At 48.8% G+C, this 19,896-nt stretch overlaps 1 protein-coding gene across 1 annotated transcript in view; it reads left to right on the top strand.

Moving 5' to 3' along the window:
* LOC144119413 (uncharacterized) overlaps positions 1-19,896 on the top strand; it is a 599,791-nt gene that overhangs the window by 511,822 nt on the left and 68,073 nt on the right. Inside the window, exon 19 of the mRNA XM_077652039.1 lies at positions 15,021-15,083. Within this exon, the coding sequence (XP_077508165.1) occupies positions 15,021-15,083 (63 nt within the window). The remainder of the gene's footprint in view (positions 1-15,020; positions 15,084-19,896) is intronic.

Genomic DNA, 19,896 nt, shown 5'->3' with positions numbered 1-19,896 from the left:
GCGGGCGGTGACGCTATGATTGTAAAATTACATGGAGAATAACGACTGTATAGCAAACACCTAGTTATCAAAGGCAGTATACCAAACAATATGTTCGGCTTCAGAGCGAAACTCTCAACGCAGGACGTCCTCCTCAAAATACAAGGAGTGCCCTGAAACGTACCTCGAACGAGTGTAAATGTCAAAATGACCCTGTATATCAAGGGGACATTCGATAACGTCAGCCACGAAGCGATGCTTACGGGCCTAGACTCCCTGGCCTGCGGACGCAGAATCCACGGTTATGTCAAAGCCTTCTCGTCCGATACAACTGCCACCATCGGCATGGGAGAAAAGATCGGATGCATCAGGCATGCCATATGTGTCAACGACATTACAGTCTGGACAAACACTGTCTCCCTCAGAGAGAAGGAAGAGAGGCTACAGGTAGCAGCCTCCTATGTATGCAATACCCCAGAAAAAGAGGAGTCGCATGCTGCACCAAGAAATCGCAACTGTTGAACAGCTGTGAGCCTGGAGAAGCAAGCGAAACCGGGCGTCCCAACCAGCGAGGATCTGAAACTCAAGGTCTACTTGGAAAGAACGCCCCTACCGAAAAGGCCAATAATAAGAATCTTGGGCATAGCAAGAACGCTGAAAGTCGCAAGCATTTCACCCGCATCACCAACAGGCGACATGGCGTGCGCAAAGTGGAAACACTAAAACTAGTCAGAAACCTGGTAGTTAGCCGAATCAAGTGCAGCCTACGCTACTAGTGCCTCAACAAGAGCGAAATAAAAAAAACGATGCCCTGCGGCGCAAAACCTATAAGACAGCGCACCGACTACCGCGAAACACGTCTGCAGAAAGACTCATGGCCCTGGGGTTGCAAACCACCTTCGGAGAGCTACGAGGGGCAAAGCTTTAGTCGCAAAAACATAGGCTGCTGCCGACAACGACTGGAAGAGCGCTCTTGCAGAGACTCGAATACCGCGAGCAGATGCAGATGGACGGAAACAATCCCTGACGAGCGTCTAAGTCCCTCAAGGTAGCACCAATGCTAAGGAACATGAACCCCAACCTCCACTGAGGCAGACGAGAAACGACGGCCGAATTCAACGAGAAAATATACGCTCCTCAAGACACGACCGCGAATGCAGATGCGCCCTCGAGAAGAGGAGACACCAAAATTTCAGTGGCCACGGTGGTTGATTCGTCTCGACGCGAAATGTCCAGCATGTCTACGCGAGACTGCACGGTAGCAGGGGCCGAGGAAGTAGCCGTTGCACTAGTAGTGGCGACGGGCTATATAACCGGGCGGTCGCTAACACTCGCGGACTCTCAAATAGCCTGCCGAAATTGTGTGAATGCAGAATAGGTCGTCACACCCTCCGAATACACCCCGCAGCGAGCGACAGAATTAAAAACCACGAAGAAAAAAATGACGAAGAGAACACACAGATTTGTGTGGGTACTGGGACTCACGGCGGTGGCAGGGAACCAAGAGGCCGACAGCATAGCTCGATGATACACTACTTAGCGAGCATCCGACAAGACCGCCGAACTCGTGCCAGGCCCAAATAATACTCGGCCATACTATGAAACCATAGCGGCAGTATAATGCGATATCCTCCGCCGCACAAACTTCTTATCAGAGAGGAAGATGTCATTTGGAGACAATTAAAGACAGGCTCTCACCCAAACATGCATTCTAGAATACACGCGGGCCAATGTCCCTGGAGTGACGAAAAACCGCATGATTTCACATCACATGGGCGTGTAAAAACAGACATGCTACCCAAAATATAAAACCAGAGTGCGGAACAATGGGAGACTCTGCTGTTCAGCTAACCCTGGTACAAGGTCTGGTACTGTCGCGAATCCTAACGCGTTCCCGACTGTGTCTCTTCGTCGTTCGTCCTTGTCGTTTGCATGGTTTTGGCGCTAGGTTTTCTCTAATTCAAGACTGCCAAAGAGGAATGCGATCGTGTTCAGGTTCGAAGAAGAAACTTAAATCAGACAAAAGAAAACGAAGCCGTATATAGAATTTAAATGCATAGAGTCAGTACGAAACGAAAACAAGAAAAACACTCGCTCAACATGCGCACAACACTGCACAATAAAGGAAAGACTTCACCAGACAATGTGCTTCCCATCTGAAGGGGGGATGCCTTGAAGACAGGGCGAACGCGGGTGGATGTCGAGCGACGCGTCGCTGGCGGTGCTGACGGTGGACTACCGCCAGCAGCCCGAGGAACTTTGCCCAGCAGGAGAAGCGTTGCTAGGACCCGTCGACGGCGTCCCGAAACGCCGTATACTTAATACACGCTATCCAACGAAGCTTCTCGGCAGCGCGGACCCTCAATCGACCGGCAGCCACATCCAAACTTGAAAGGGACGCAGGAGGCTTGCGTGTGTGATCAAAAGAAGGTCCCCAGCAGCACGGATCCAACGTTCGACGGTTCCTACCTGCACGCTTCATTGACACGACTTCCGCTGCGCTGTCTCTTCACACCTAGGTTTTCTGACGCGTCGGCACTCCGCTGCTCGTGCTCCCCACTCTTCGTCGCAGTCGCCTCGCACACACCTTTCCACGCGCACACGCGCAACGATCCGCTGTCGACGCACAGAACTCAAAAATCCGTCAGGGTGTATTGTGCACGTCACGTATGTTCACGTGCGAAGCAGGCCAACGCCGTTGATGCACAAACACTAATGTCCACGTGGTAAACTGTCAAGTTAGACGCCGTCGAAGTCACCGGAAGACCTTTCACAGTGACATATGGAGGCACATGGAAACGCGCACAGAGTGAACATGAGGTCTAACATTATACACCTGGCAAAAGGAAAAATAAAAGTCGTACAAAACATAAGACTCAAACTTTAAACACGTCTGTACAATAAAATTGAGTATGTACACACTGAACATCTCATGACCGGAAAACGAAGAGAAATAAAAACTCGCAAACGCTCCTAGACTACTTTTGGTCAGGTAACTAGTGCAAACACAGCGGATAGTAGCACTGCATTGGGCGCCACCTTCCGGCAATTTGTAAACGACTGATGCTCAGCGCCTACGTTTCCCGAGTCTGATTCATCATCTTCTATTGCGACGAGAGATGACGGCTGTACGCACGCTCTTCTTATCGTTTGAGCATATTGATGTGGAATAGATTCTTAGTGGGGCCCAAGTCGATCCAATAATCCACGTCGTTCTTTATGCCAGAAACCACGTACCGACCTTTGCACTGCATGAGGGGCTTACTGTGGCTACTCGCCAAAAGAACCAGTGCTATATCTCCAACACATAAATGCCGCTTTTTGCTCTTCCTGTCATAGTTTCTCTTCTGAGACGGTTGGACACGCAACAAATTTTGATGTGCCGCTCTCACAGTTTGCTAGAGACGTTCTCTTAGCTCGAGAACGTAACAATATGTTGTCTTCGTGTCTCCTCCCAGCTCTTCCCTTCTCCAGAGCTTTCTGACGACTGCGAGTGGCCCTCTCACATGTCGTCCAAATATCAACTCAAACGGAGAATACCCCACACTTGCCTGTGGCACCTCTCTGTATGAAAAAAGAAGCGGAACGATATAATGATCCCATGGCTTAGTCTCCTCCTGACTGAGCTTCCACAGCATTTGCTTGAGTGTGCCGTTAAATTTCTCCACCATTCTATTACACATTGGATGGTAAGAAGTCGTGCTGGTATGGTTCACCGCGAAGAGATCATTGAGCTTTCTCATAAATTCGGAAGTGAAACTGGAGCACTGGTCAAAAAGGGTCTCTCTTGGAAAACCTAATCGCGAAAACATTTCCACCAAACCTTCTACCATGGTTGCGGAATCTATCTTTGGCAGAGACACGGCGTCGGGATACCGCGTAGCAAAATCAACAAGCGTGAGAATATATCTATTCCCTTTCACCAATGAGGGCGACAGCGGACGGACATTATCGACAGATACCCGATCAAATGGAGTGTCGTAAGAGGATTGCGTCCCAACGGAGCTTTCCCCACTTCGCCTTTCGGGCATGTCCTTTGGCAGGTGTCGCCCGACCTGACATTCCTCTCTATCTTCTCCTGCACTCCTGGCCAGTAGCATTCTTCCAGAACTCGATCGGTAGTCTTCTTAATGCCATTATGCTCCGCCAACGGGCTATCGTGGGCAAGCCGTAACACCTGCGATCTGCAAGAATTTGGAAGTACTATCAGTCGAACCTATCAGCCAGAGGCGATATGACATAAGCGGTAGAGCAAACACTTTTCAACAGAAAACGAGAGGAAAGTGCCGTGCATGCCACGAAACACCTTTCCTACTTTAGTATAAAGATGACTGACGCCAACCAGGTTAAGTTTTGAAAAAAACGACGTCTCGGTACCGGCTCGGTTCCTGCTTCACGGTGTGACTACGGGCGAGACGCAGCTTGGCTTTTTAAGCCCTCGTGATGAATACCTCCGGGTCAAAGGAAGACGAAGGAAGTGTCCTCAGGGAGCGATTAACATTCCTTCGTGTCTGTTGTATGTGCCACGACTCAAGCAGAAGCCTCCTGCGCTGGTTAGCTTCGGTCTCTAGTGCAATAGTGCGGTCAAAGTCAATTCGGTGGTCACATTCCTTGCAGTGTTCGGCCACCGCGCTGCGCTGACGTTTCATTTGTCGGACGCCCGCTTTGTGTTGCCTCATTCTTTCGGCGAAGTTCTTCGTTTCCCCCACGTACGAGGCCGGGCACACTGAGCAGGGAATCTTGTATACAACCCCTTGGGCCTTTTCTTTTGGGTAACGGTCTTTCGGGCGGGGGAGGAAGCGTCCGATGGTGGTAGCCGGTTTGTGCGTTGTTAGCACCCCTTCTTTACTGAGAATTCGAGCCAGCGTCTCGCTCATGCCTTTCACGTATGGTATGCAAACACATTTCCAGTTCTGGCGTGCGCTTGGGGAAGGAATAGAGCTGTTTTTTTGTTTTGTTTTTGGCTGACGCGTCGGATGAATGAACTGGGGTACCCATTTTTTTTTTTGATATCGAAGACTACTCCATGTGTTCATCTCGTTTCTTTTTTTCTTCTCTCCAAGCTGCGCCTCGCCCGTAGTCACACCGTGAAGAACGGGTTGAGCCGGTCCCGAAACTTCGCGTTTTTCAAAAATTAACATGTTTGGACTCAGACATCTTTCTACTAAATTAATTTCCCCAACCAGACAACCAGACTTCTGTCACATGTTTTCTTATGAGTCTTTCCTACTTTCACCCAACACGCATTCAATGACCCATCTTCTCTTTGCTATTTTTCTGACATTTCTTTGGTGAACCGCATGGGACCGACGCTTGAATCAGAATTTTCCCTACTTCATCCGAAAAGTTCCTTTCCAGCCAGAACCACTCCTTGGCCCTCGCCTTCGCCATCTTCACTGGCAACCTCGTCATTGTCTATACCAGGATGTAATTTAGCATCGCCCTCTAATGTCTTGCCATTAACATATGGATTCGGCGGCTCACTGCCCTCCGGTATATTGCAGATTATGACATCGTACAATGGTGTCTTCATGCACTTCATCAGGGCCTTGCCAGTGAAATAAGGGGAAGCGATATAGACTTCTACCTCGGGAATTTCCAGACTACTGCCATCAACAAGGAACACGTAGAGCTCGAGCCGATGAGACCCGAGTCAGGAACAAGGGCCCTCCGCACAACCACCGTATTGCTCCCCTTGTCCCGTAAAACACATACGCGTAGACCTGGGAGCTCTCCCTCTAGGACAGGCATGTGTTGTGCGTCTGCAGGCTTTTTCCGGACAAGTCCGACCACCACCTTATCCTAAGCGTGTTCAAGCCTACCTGCTGTTGTGGAGACCGTTTCAGGTGCAACACACCCTGGCTGAACACAACAGGACGATTTCTTCTGGTTTTCGTGCTTTCTTTAGCAGGAACTTTGATCATGCCCTGTTTTTCGAAAATGAACGCAATAAAGCTGTTTTCGCTCCCGAGCGACAGCCGACAGCCTTATGTCCAGGTCGGTTACAAATGAGGCACCTTCCTGACTGTGTACTTGATGGTACATCCTTCTCTCTCGGATTGCCCGCCTCAAACGATTATTTGAACGAAGACAAGTTTCTTTGCCGCTGGGCCTCTAGAAAGTTGTCTGCTGCATCAGCAATTTCGTCCAGTGTCTTGCACTCTCTTTCTCGAAGGAAAATCGTCAGACGACTATGACAGTTCCTCTTGAACTGTTCGGCTACCACCAAGTCACGTAAATCATTGTACGTTGTGGCCGTTCCTGACATCTCGACTGACCCACGTATTCCCAAACCGATCTTTACCTTTCCTTTTGAGGTCCTCACCTTTGCGCCTTATTTGCGGGTTTCAGAAACCAACGTTACCCTTAAACTGCACCTTTAGCTGCCCTTTTGGCCTCAGAAAGGGGGCATTCGAAAAGGTAGCCTCGGGCCTACCTTTAGCAGCTCCTTTCGTCAATGCAACATGGCAACCGAGTACGATCGACGACCGCTTTTCCGATTTACCAAGTTCACGATTTACCAAAACACAACACGCCACAAACTGTTCGAGTATTTTTTTTTTTACACTACACCTAACCTTTTTTTCTGTGATTTGTCTACCTAATTCTTCTTTCTTTCACCATCATTGTAAGTTTTCTTTCCAGCCAGGACAATGCTGTTGATTTTATGCTGACTACTGTAACCGGATAAACAGCTCTGCTATATGTATTTTTTTGTTATCTGTATTTCCTGTATTTTCTTTATTGTATTGTATTGTATTTGCTTTATTTCTTTACTGTATTGCTGTCAAAGTGGGGGCCCGTGGCCTTGTCAAGCTGTCAAACGGCAGCTTTTACTACGGGTCCCCGCCATCATCTGTACCATGGTGGCAAATAAATTTGAATTTGAATTTGAATTTGAATGGAAGAAATCGATCAGGTGCCCCATCGTGCGAAGCCGGCACGGCGAGTGCTGTGGGATCGCCAGTATCTGATGGAGCTGTTCGACGACGAGCTTCTCGCGAGGTACCGTTTTTCGAAGCCTGCCGTGCTAGAACTCTTGTCTGTGCTGCTGCTGCACCACTGCCCTAACGGACAAGGTTGCGCCGTGACACCGCTTCTGCGACTGCTTATCGCCCTTCGCTTTTACGGTGCGGAAACCTTCCGAGTTGTCCCCGGCTACCCTGTCGATGTATCCTTGTCAGTGGTACCGTCTGTATGCGCCGTTATCGTAGCAACCACATTGTTTCCGGCATTGGTCAAGTTTCCTTAAGCCGAGGATATGCACAAAACTAAAGCAGGAGATACATGTGCTATAACTTCATCGGCGCGCCACACTGGTCGCCGCTTTCGAACTGCCGCCCCACTGCAAGCATGGACACACCTAGCGGCAAGCATCGATGCGAAGCTCGACTCAAGCTCCGCCATTTGAAGTTCGCACCAGAAAATACAAAAGAGCGATGTTATCAGAAAGACCGCTTGCTATCCTCTAGCAGCAACACGCATCCTGAGCAAGTAGCGAGCTTTCAGCTGCAGCACCGCCCGCGCTCGCGCCGCGCGATGAACTGCGCCCGGCTGCCCTGATCGTAGCCAGGACTATAGCCTTGTTACGTTTGGAGACGCCAACATGCCAAGAATATTCAAGCCACTGAGCAGCATCAATCGACAGAGGCTTCAAAGGGCCGTCGACGTGGTTGCAGCGCCACGAGTGCTGGTGGTGGCGTCTACAAGAGACCTTCCCCCCTCCCCCCCCCCCCCCCCCCCCTCTGCGGTTTACCGGGTGAAACGGCCGTCCTCTGCCTCAGAATGGCTTTGGTGAACCTGTCGTTTGTTCTAATCGCCGGACCCACCCGGGACATCTTACTCCCGGAGGGGACGTCGGGTTGCCGGCGAGCGGCGGGGTTGCAAATGAGCCGTGGCAAATGCGGCCGTGTTTGACTAAGCCAACGTCGCCGGAATCCTCGTGCTTCGAAAACAACCTCGTCTTAGACTAAGTGCTTTTCCTTATATGTGGAACCTTCTGCAAGCTGCAGTGGCAACCTTTAGTTCCCACGCTACCGCTGTGGAGTACAGGTGACTGACCTTCGACGCTGCCATGGGACCCCCTTCGGGCTATTCATCACTGTAGCCTGGACAGCGCGGACCATAATCTGCCAGAAGTGGCAAGAGTGTGTGGCTGGGGGCGTCCTGGAAGGCGGACCCTGAAGACTGGACACGTGATCTACATCACAGTGATTCGACGCATTTTTAATGTACTAGATTCCCCAAATAGGGACCTGGGGACAGCGGACCCTATTTAAGCAACGATCTGGCGTGTGATCAGCCAGCTCCCGATTCACTCTTTCGAACTCTGTAAAAATGTAAATAAACCCTTTATCTCTTCTTCACCTCGAAGACCCTCTCATCTCTTCGTCACCCCCACAACAGCAGTCTCCCGATCCGGAACCCGGGGACACCGGCCTTGGCGAGAGACGGCACAGGCGAACCAGGGGCCCGCACCTAACAACTGGTGGCAGCGGTGGGATCGAAGCGCAATCCCCCAAGGCCAGTGGCCTGCTACGGGAGAGAAGCCCCACACTTAACAACTCGTGGCAGCGGTGGGATCGAAGCGCAATCCCCCAAGACCGGTTTCCTGCTATGGGGCTGGAGCCCCACTTCTAACAGCCTGTTTTGCATCGACGCAGCAGCAGACATCGCTTCGCAAGTCACTTGCGCTATATTATATGGCGCACTGTTGATATCACTTTTCTGTCAACAGCATCATCTCAAAATAAACCACAAATATGGCCGATTTGCGCGACACCTTGAGCCCCGGAGCTGGCGGACGTTAGATCAGCCGGACCGCAACGGCGGCCCAACGAAAGCTGCGAGGCGATTCTCGCAAGAAATTTGCTCCTATTGCGGTTGTAGCTTTTACCAGCAACTCAGTATTGGCCAGTACTCTGCAAAAATGATATATTTGTTACATTTTTCTATCCCAGGTTTTATTATTTACGTCAAGAACAATCTTCAACGCAGTTTTATGACTCCGGAGCACGGGATTCAGGTTGGCCGGCCGGCCTGCTGGCTTGGTGTACTTCACGTTCGCACCAGAAAAAGCAAAAGAGCCATGCTATCAGAAAGTCTGTCTTCAATATTCAAGCAATGAGAGCGTGTCAGCGCAAGAGCTCAGCTTTCGGCAGCGACGCCGCCTGCGGGAGCGCCGGGCTACGGACTACACTGCTCCCTGGCTGCCCTGGTCGTCGCTAAGCCTAGCTGGTTTCGCATCGATGCCGCAGCTTAGGGCGCTTCGGAAATGGCCAGTGCTATAATAAAAATACTACTCTCGTCACTCCTTCACTGCGAAACCGTCCCATAATAAAATAAAGATGCGCCCGATTTCCGCGACGCCTTCTGCAGTGGATCTTGCTGAATTAAGCCAAGGCCGAGCCGCACAAGGCAGCAGCAGCAAAGCGAATATGGGATGAAATTTCCTTGTATCGCAGTTGTCGTTTCGGCCAACAATTCCGAGAAAAGGTAATTTTTGACCTTCAGCGCGAAACAACAAAATAAAACGCGCTCAAGCACAACATACCACGATCGAGGCACACGAAAATAAACAAACAACGACGTCGACTCAACAAAGCTTCTTGCAGCGACGGCTGCCTATCATTGTGGCTAGACCAAGAGGAAACATGCGTAAACATTTGAGTCAGGCTAGTTAATTGCGTACACTGATGCAGCAAGCATTATTATTTCTTTAGACCCGTTACAATATCTCTTAATTCGTGGGTAAAGGCGCTTTCCGTAAGGCTGCCGAAAGGTGGATTTCTGAAACACAGCTTGGCCTTTCCCTTACCTTTCACTTTCAGTAACCTTTCTGAAAGTCGCCCTTCGCGTTAAATAAAAGGTAAAAGTAAGGGCAGTTTGCGAATACGAGGGTGAGCAACTGTGCAGCGTATTGCTTGCCTGTTTCTTTGTCTAACGGCTTTTCTTCACGAAACCTTTCGCGATAAGCCTCTGCTGGGAACAGAAAATGTTGGAGCAAGCTAGTTTTGCCTTATCATAAATCGCTGAATCTGTGGGAGACAATCGACCGACACACGCAGAGCCTCCACAGTCAAACACATAATGAAAGCTGTAGCCAATTTTTCCTTGGGCAACTTGTGCTCTTCTGCGATATGCTCAAAACGTTTGAGGTATGCATCTGAGTCATCCCTGCGATTGCCAAAAGGCGGGATCAACTTGTTTGGGCTAACCGCTGCTAAGGACCCTGGTGTGGGTTCTCGTTTACCGCCCCCCCCCCCCCCAGCTTCTGCGAGCCTGATTTGGAGCTGTGATCAACGGTCTTCAGCTTCTGCTAAAGATTTAGCATGCTAACCTTCGGCTTCTGCTTTACGCTCTTCAGCCTCTGATAGCGACTTTTCATGCTCGCGCTGAGCCTGACGTTCGACTGCTCATGCTGCGCGTTCCTTCTCTTGCTCGGCAACCACTGACGTGCGCAGCTCGGCGTCTTTCAACCCCATGCGTTCGCCCTACTCGACCAAGACATTTAGTCTTGCCATCGTTACTTTTTATGGACCCATGAAAGGAAAAACTAACACGCCTTCGTCCTGTCGGGCGGACACCAAATTTCGCGAAATCGTAACGCGTCCCCAATTGCCGACGGAGAACGCTTTCGCGTGCAGGTTTGAACAAGACAATATATAATTGGTTTTTGGGGGAAAGGAAATGGCGCAGTATCTGCCTCATATATCGTTGGACACCTGAACCGCGCCGTAATAATACTAATAATAATAATTGGTTTTGGGGGAAAGGAAATGGCGCAATATCTGTCTCATATATCGTTGGACACCTGAACCGCGCCGTAAGGGAAGGGATAAAGGAGGGAGTGAAAGAAGAAAGGAAGAATAGGTACCGTAGTGGAGGGCTCCGGAATAATTACGACCACCTGGGGATCTTTAACTAGCACTCACATCGCACAGCACACGGGCGCCTTAGCGTTTTTCCTCCATAAAAACGCAGCCGCCGCGGTCGGGTTCGAACCCGGGATTGAACAAGACAACAAAAAGAGGATACAAAAGAAAATGAAGCGGTATTTCTAATTTAAAGGGAAAGAGCCAATACGAAAAGAAAACAAGAAAAACACGCACTCAAAAGACTCAAAAAGTAAAAGTTCAACAGGTACTGAGCGCCCCAGGTGGATCGGGGGTGCCTTGCAGACAGGGTGGACGGGGGTGTATGTAGTGCGACACGACACATCGCTGGCGTTTCGTCGAAGGAAGCGGCGGAAGGAAACCATGTGGTAGTAGGAGCGGAGAGAAACACAGGGAGACGCCAGTGGACTCCCGTCAGTAGCCCGAAGAACTTGGCACCAGCAAGAGAAGCGTTGCTGGTACCCGTCTACGGCGTCACGAAACGCCGTATGCTTAATACAGGGTTTCCAAGGTATCCATCGTATTAAAAATCAGTGCTAAAAAACACAGACAGAGGACGAGACGAGACACACGCAAGGCGATGGATCAATACCAACTCGCCCAATCCTTAGTTCTACGTTTCCAAGGGAGCCTCTCGGCAGCACGGACCCTCAGTCCATCGGCTGCCACTTACAAGCTTGAAATGGACGCAGGAGGCTTGCGTCGGTAATCCAAGGAAGGTACCCGGCAGCACGGACCCAACGTCCGGCGGGTGCCACCTCGACGCTTGAATTACACGACCTACGCTGCACTGTCTCCCTTCACACCTGGGTTTTTTAACACGCCAGCTCTCCGCTCTTCGTCGCTGTCCGCCCCCGAAATCTCTAATACAGGTTCCTACTCTCGAGCAGTGGGAGGCCGTGTTGGTCAGCTCAGACTTGGGAGTTAAAACCCGGGTCATTGAATGGGCTACCCAGGTCGCTGTCAGCCGTGGACTGATAGCCACCTAGCACGGATCGTCTGCATTCTGCCTTTTCTGACGAATTAAATGTTTTCCAATCCAATCCGTCGCCGTCTCCTCGCACACACCTTTCGCACGCGCACAAGCGCAACGCTGGGCTGGCACGCGCAGCATTCCGCTGTCGACACACCACTGTCGACGTGCCGCACTCAAAAATCCCCTGAGGATGTATTGTGTACCTCACAGCTACAGCGAGCTCAACGAGCGGCAGTGGCCAACGGAGCCCTGGACTGAGGGCCACCGACCATAGATTAAATGTAGACGAGATCGACTCAGACGACTCCGGGGATAAAACCAAAGAGAGCATCTCTGAAGATACCACAAAACCGCAGATAGAAACACTAGAGTAGAATAAAGATTTCGTCCTCCTCCTCCGCAGCCCTCTACTACGGCACCTCTTTCTTCCTTCCTTCTTTCACTTCATCCTTTATCCCTTCCCTTAAGGTGTGGTTCAGGTGTCCACAGTGTGAGATATATACTACGCCATTTCCTGTACCCAAGAACGATTTTAATTTTTTCCCGCGCTCCCATTCAGTACTTCGCCCTGTGTATTAATGCGGCTCTGACATGCTGTGTTTCGTTAAAAACACATCGGCATTTAATCGGCGCTTGATACTTTCTGATTTTTTCTTAAATACGCAAGTTCTATCACCTCAAAAGCCCGACCTTATACGCGCACTGCGAAATCACAAAATTGCGTTGAAAATGAAGAGCCCTTCGCCAACCTTTCATTTCCAACCCGCGACAGCAGCACCAGCGTACTTGCTTACATCACAGAACGATGTTGGTATCAGAGTCCCTGGCCATATATCCGTGTATTTTGCTGTGCCACAAAAATTACTCCACATCGCAATCGCAAGTGGGAAACCTAGCGAGCCATGAAAATTAAAAAGCAGTTGTAGCCTCACATTAGATAGAATTTTTCCGCCTATTTAAAAAAAATCAAGCGCAGTAGCCCAAATTTATTGCATCACACACAACTGTTTCCATGCATTCGAATGCATATAAAATTTGTGGCCGCACTCTACGCCCTGCCTTAAGGGTATGACGCAACTGCTTTAAATGGGTTGCTTCCGGGGCCTGGGGTCCTCTGTTTGCTTTGCAGACAGAGGCAGTGTTGTTATTCCACCAACACCTGACGCTCATCCTGCCCTAAAGCGTGCAATTCGAATGCATTAAAGATCACTTCTATGCAAATACTCCCATGTGGCCTAGGCTCTGCCTACAAACCCGTATGCGGAAGCAATCGTTCTCTACATTCACAGATCGCGGGGAGTCCTCACACCACTCCGGGCGCAGTCACACAGCGTGTAAGCGATGCGTCAGTGCCCCGGCAGGCGGCTGCTTCAAAGAGTCACAGGTGGTGCTTGGGATACCCAGCTTGCTCTTCCCGAGCAACCGCTCGCGACCAATCATTAATATAACTGCCACCTGCGGCGGTGGGTAGTTTCCTCACAATCGAGCAGGCATGCCGACACCTGCGACTGTGGGTAGGTTGTGATAACATTCAAAGGTCACGTGACATAGCCGGAAGTTTGGCCACTTGCTTTTTCGCTCACAACACCGCCAAAAACGACGACACCAACGACACCGTCGAAGAGTCCGGATTGTATGCAAAGCGGCAGCCTTAAAGGGGCTTTGAAACACCGCTTGAACGGATGCTGGTTATGCTTCAGGTGTATTCTTTGTCACACAGATGATCCCTCAAAAAGAATTACGAGAATCGATGCATTGGAACGGGAGTTATTCAATGAAGAAATTTCAAAATACAAGCAAAAAAATGCTGCCCTCAACTCGATTTTCGCGCAGCTTCCCATTTCACTCTCCCATTTACGACACTCAAGGTGACCAATCAAAACAGCCTATCTTAGCACGTGGCGGAAGTTTGCACTCCATGGTTGCCTGTTCTCTGTAAATCGTTCATGTCAAGGCCGGCAGCGCCGTTTGGATGGTTACAACAACCATGTGAACGCCCAGCTGACCCAGCGACGCTTCACCGTCACGTCGACGGCGCAGAAGGGAACACTGATCAGTGACGTTCCCTTACTTACGGATCCGAACTCGAGCGCGAGATACTGCAACGGTGTGACAGCCTGCGCAAGATATCACATTTAGCATAGCGCGTACCGCTACTGCTTACCGCCAGCCATCGCCCGTCGCTCCTAACGCGCTAGTTGGCCACGGCGAGCAAGGAGCGCGCGCTGTTGACAAGAACGTGGCGCCATCTGGCGCCACCGCCCGGTGATCCTCCACATGCTGACGATGCGCACTGCCTGCTAAATGTGAAACGAATGCATCCTTCCTTGGGACCGAAACGAACGCTTATAGAATGCAATGGCTCGATCGGACCGATTCCGCAAAGCCGCTCTCAGATACAGATAGAGTAGCCATAAGTGCTTAGTGCTAGGACGTAGGATGTTTACAGAGATGCTCAATGTCCTTCGATGCAAAAAGTAGCCAGTGCCTCTGGTGGCGTGTTTTTGTTTTACTTGATTTCGAGTGCTTTTATCTAGGGCAAACAAGTTCGTTTTGTTAATGCAATAAAAACAGAAAAACTTGTCAAACCGTGTCTCTAGTTATTAACGCAGTTTGCTGTATATTTACTCTTTGTCCAATCATCAAGCTGCACAAAGTGATGTCATATCTGCTGCTGAAAACCGCCACTGTATGGTGACACCGTCAGCGCCACGAATTTGTTTTTGCGAGCTAATTAAAATATTAAAAACCACAGTAAACGCGGTACGATCGATGCTAATAGCATAACTATAACTCATTCTATTCAACCAACTGGCAAAACAATGCACTGAAAATGTGTTTCGGAGCCTCTTTAACGCTGTCGCGTTAAAACCTACTACTATGTTCTATATCGCCGTGCTGGTGTTTTCACGTTTTCGTTTAAGGAATAAGGTATAAGTGGCAACGGCAACATATCATATAGTGGCAGAATATATGGTAAGCTGAAGAGACTAAATATAATAGTCTGAGTATTTAAATCAAATTTTAATAGCTTGGGAACGTTTTCATATACAGTAAGCATACCTTAAGAATCGCACACACTCGAGCAAAAAAACAGTATTAGTGTTGCTTGAGCAATTGACGTGTAAACTAACTTTACAAATAAATGTCTTTTTTTTCTGCATTGGTAGCATGGACCTCTATTGATGTGGGATCTCTACTACGAAAAGTCCGCAGTGCAGGTGTCCTACCAGGTGAGTCCTTAGAGAATCCACCCGGAAACAACATTAAGAGGTGTTGACTGATAATATCTAATAAATTAATGTGGGCAGAAACTGCGAGCATTCTCGCTTAAAGCATCACTTGTTAAGCGGTACTCTCAGTGCAATTACCAAACCAGCTGTAATTGGTTGAGCAAAGGTTATGCGCGTATCGCACTCCACACCGCAATCGCAAGTGGGAAACCTAGCGAGCTACGCCCCAAGAACCGATTTGTTGCATTTACAGCGGATATCAATTGCACAGCGGCGAAACCACCGTACTGTTTCCGATGGTGGAAGGCGTTATGCCTGAAATGTTTGCAAAAGCCACGGGCAGGAGATCGCAGGCTAAGCCCGACAAGTGGAATCATTCAGTATCCATATTTTATTTGGAACATTGCTAGCCTAATTATAAGACCATTGGAGATGTGCAAGAGGCGGGCCGATTATAAAGTTCATAATAAGGAGCCACATTACAAATAGACTAAAAGAAATTAGACTAGACATTAAATATTTGATAACTACAAGTAGGGAAATTCGCAAAGAATTAAAGCTTTGAAGAGATGGAAACAAGTCCAGTGGTTCTCGTTCGTGCAAGCAATTTTTATGGTACAATAGAGTATTTTGCACTGCCTTAAAATAACGCAGTATGCGAAAAGAAGGTAACGGATCAACAATAGCGCAGCAATTTATATAATATAACAAAAATAGAATTGAAACAAGTCGCGACTGTGGCACCGTTTGTTAGTCTAGGATTATAAACTTATTACTGATTTTTGAAACACCCAGCCTTTAGCGGAAGAGATGGTGAATCAAAACTGGTAATTAATAGATTGAGTGTATGTTATTAGCCGGTGACTAAAAGAAAAAGGAATGTCTACTGGTGCTATGTTCACAGGATAACTGAGTCAACCTATTCGTACGCTTGTGTTGTTTTTGCCATGACAGTGAGACAGTCGCATATTTTAAAACTTACAATGTTGTTGCGTAGCAACTTGAATAACGAAAGATTATTTCACCCTTGGTGATTGTGATAGAAGCGCAGATGATGCTGCGACTTTCGGAGAGGTATAAATGGGTTTGTTTTTGTTTTGAATGAGGCCTACTGCTTTTCGTTGTACTCAGTGAAGCCGAATGACGTTACTAACACTCAATAATAATAATTCTAATTTAATCCACTTTATGATCGGAGGCAGCAGCTTTCAACGTGGTTCTATACACATACTTGTTGCAATTTTGGTTATTAGAATAAAATTGCTCCGAAGCACTGACGCTGTTTTTGTCGTGCGTGCTGACTGCGTGGAGCCTAGTGAGAAATGGCAAACACTATCCTTAGAGAGAGCACACATGCTCCCATGCAAGCGGGTTTGCTCCACCTAAGGCGCCGCACTGAAGGGCCATCAAGTATTGAACACGGGCCGCATGAGAAACCACAGCCTCACGTTTGCACCTGCCGGCCGAACGTTTTTATTTGTTTAAAATACAGTATGTTATCTCCGTTTGAGTATAACTCATAAAGGCGCGTAGTTTTTCGAAGAGGATGTCTGCACCATATAAACGGTGACACGCAATGCATTTCGTCGACACTTCTGGCTACACGTCTAAGCCTCGGATTCTGATGTCCTCAACAGGCAGCATTGAGAAATGCTGCTATTCAGTATTTGTTTTATCAGCTTTGTCATGCTACTACAAAGATACAATAGATGTTGCTATTGATAGCTAGAACCATAGAACTCTCTATTTGGACGGGAATATAATAGGTCACGTAGTAGCAGGGATAGGTTATGGTTAGAAGCAAGCCTCGCATAAGAGAACTGCGACTCGAATCCCTGTGCCGCGTGGTTCTGCATCGTAAAAAAGCAAGTGTTGTAGGAATGGAATCATGCGTGGGCGGCGGCCTGGGCGGCGTCCCGCCCTGAAACGGGTGTTCGACACACTCACCTTAAAGTTGCTCTGGCTGCTACGTCTTCACGTAGCAGGGGAATTGGTTTGTCTTATCTTCTCAAGCAGGACGTTCATGCACCAGATCTTAGGGTGTTTTTAGTTGCCTCTTCAGAGGCTTTGTTCAAAGCTCCCTCGTAGACGTCCTTGACGTCCACGAACGTACAGTAAGCGCGATTCGTTACTCTTTTGGCAGGGGTGGCAAGCAGAGTTAGTGTTATCACTCCAACTAACATCAATTGGGGCTGTTTGAAATGCTCTTAAGGGAGACTGTGCTCCTCTTTTGGTGAGCAGTTTTCGGATCTTTGTGCCTAAGGAGATGTGCTCCCGCTGAAGTTCAGTAATATGCTGAGCTGTGGTGTCGTGGTCTGCTTGAACCTCGAGCCCTTTTGTGAAGTAGTCGCGGTGGCAATAAAGTACCGGTTTCCGATAGCCCGGTTAGGGAGAGACCCAATTTATAAATGCCTTCCAGCTGGAGTGGGTTACCAGGTAAACTGATGAGCAGAAGTGGAGTTTGGGGGGCGGAGGGGGGGGGGGTTAACGAGGAATCCACTGTTGGATACTGACAGGCAGCAAGGAGAGAAACATACTACTTGTCGTCGTGGAGCCGGGATTACTGCCATAACTCTCGGGGACTTTCGTGATAATCTGGAGACCTTTTATGACCAAATGTCAGAGCGTCATGATAAAGCTTCAGGACGGACTACATGAGAGTAGTGAGGCCCCAATCATCCCGCGGCTTACAATGCGCCCCGGGGGACGGGATCGAATGTTGAGCCGAGAACGTTCTCGCTTGGTCAGCAGCAATGTAGCCCACGAAAGTTATCGGTGGAGTTTATCTGTCCATAGCCACTGCGAAAGGCGCCACTGAAGTCATCCTGCTGAAAATGGATATCCCAGCGTCCGACCTTGAGTCAGGATTCCTGATTAATTTGTAAAGGCCAAAATATTTGTTAAATTTCAGCTTGAAGTTTCCATTCGATAAGACACGTAAAATACAGTCAGTGCTGTGCAGATCAAAGTCGGAGCTGTGGACATAATTCGTGTCTACGAAAACCAGTGCCATTTACATTTATAATTCTTCGCGATACTTTATATGCCCAAGTGCTCGGTCGATGGGGCATTGGAAAGTGACTGGCTCGTTGCAAAAAGCGCTTGAGAGGCGGTTGAGCTTGATTGCTTTATGCGGACAGGGGAGTTTTTTCGTGTCGGCCTTGTTTAATAGAAATAGCCAGCATCTTGATCTGGCTCGCGGCGGTCGCTCTTATTCAGTCTTGTGGAAGTTATTGTGTCCTGTGACAGCGAGAATGAAGTACCGACATACCTCTTGGTGTTTAGACAGTGCTTCCTGGCCGAGGTTAGTAACCACAACATGTACCAGAGTTTTATCACATACAGAAGGCTGCACGGGCAGATATATCTCGTTAAATTTGCTATTTCATTCGCCGGTCGTGACGATGTTCAGGTTCCGGTAGTGGAATAAAAAACTTATCGTGTTGTCTCCCTTGGTTACTTACACACTGAGACAAGACCAAGGAATTGTAGAAAACACAATGCCTTTTTCAAGCATTTCATTAATTTGAGGTTGAAATTCTCGTCTTGGGGCAAGCAACACACGCCGTGGGAGTTGGGGGAGAGGATAATAGTTAACGGTACTATTCGCCGACGGGCCGAAAAGTTTACTCCATGCGACACGCCTCTTGGTGTTTAGACAGTGCTTCCTAGCCGAGGTTAGCAACCATAACTTTCTATCACATACAGAAAAGCTGCACGAGCAGATATATCTGCTTTGTGCATAGTGATTGACTGCGGTTCAAACCACAAGCTGGTATGATCTGCGGCATGATCATTAGAATGAAGAGCACAAATCGGAGGGGGGGGACTTGATTGCTGCGCGAGGCACAGAATCTTCACTAAGCGCACACGAGTTAGGACGGAGGAGAGTCCCGCGTGGCCACAAGCATCGCTTTCCGAAGGGAGAACAGTTCCGAAACAAAACTAATCTTCCAAAGAATTTCCCTCAAGAGATAAGTAAACTTACGATCGTCTTGGTCACAAGCTGGCAGTGATGAAGCCCTTGATTGGAGATGCAAAGGCGGAGAGGAAAAGGGTCGTCCTGGTTGCTAACGTTTCTGCGTCACCTGTTATTCGAAACGTTGGAAGGTGCATACCGATTCCTTCGCCATGACTTGAGGACTGCATAGCCTCTTGCGTGAATTAGCAGTTCAAGCTTTACGATCTCGCACCCGTCGAGCACTAGAGCTATATTAAGTACAGTTCTTAAAAGACAACTCTCGTTTTGGCCAGTGACTTTCTTCAAAACAGCAGACACTGGCGCAATGCACGCAGTCCCCTTGGCTGTGTTGGCTGTGTAACGTTACTGGTCTCAAGCTGGGCAAGTGCCGCACTGACTGTGCTGAGAGTGAAATTATCGGTAATTACACATGCAGCAAAATTTACGTACGAAACAATAAAGGGCGTGATACATTTCAGGCTAACCTAAGAGACCCAGGCAACACGTTACGCACTTGTACAATGTCGCATAGCACAGTTCCCTCACAAATCTGATAAGCTCTACTTGCGGATTAAAAGAGTTTTCTGTCGCAAGGTTCCACACAATTCATTCTCGCTGAGGTAATTTTTGTGGTCAGTCCGTCCATCGCGAGGTGGGTCAACCATATATGTGTGTGTGCGTCTATTCTCGGACTGTCAGAAGCGGTCCATCGCGCCACCCGCGCAGTATCGTTAGCGGGAATAAACTCGATCGGTCATCATCTTGTTGCCAAATCTACCATCCACGTGATTTGCACTTTGTCCTTGCTCACTGACTTGAACTTCGTCGTCTGTAGGTACACCACACTACCTT

The sequence above is a fragment of the Amblyomma americanum genome, chromosome 2 (assembly GCF_052857255.1).
Source record: "Amblyomma americanum isolate KBUSLIRL-KWMA chromosome 2, ASM5285725v1, whole genome shotgun sequence".
NCBI lineage: Eukaryota > Metazoa > Arthropoda > Arachnida > Ixodida > Ixodidae > Amblyomma > Amblyomma americanum.
Note: the sequence above shows the minus strand (reverse complement) of the source record. Positions and strands in the feature narration are given on the sequence as shown.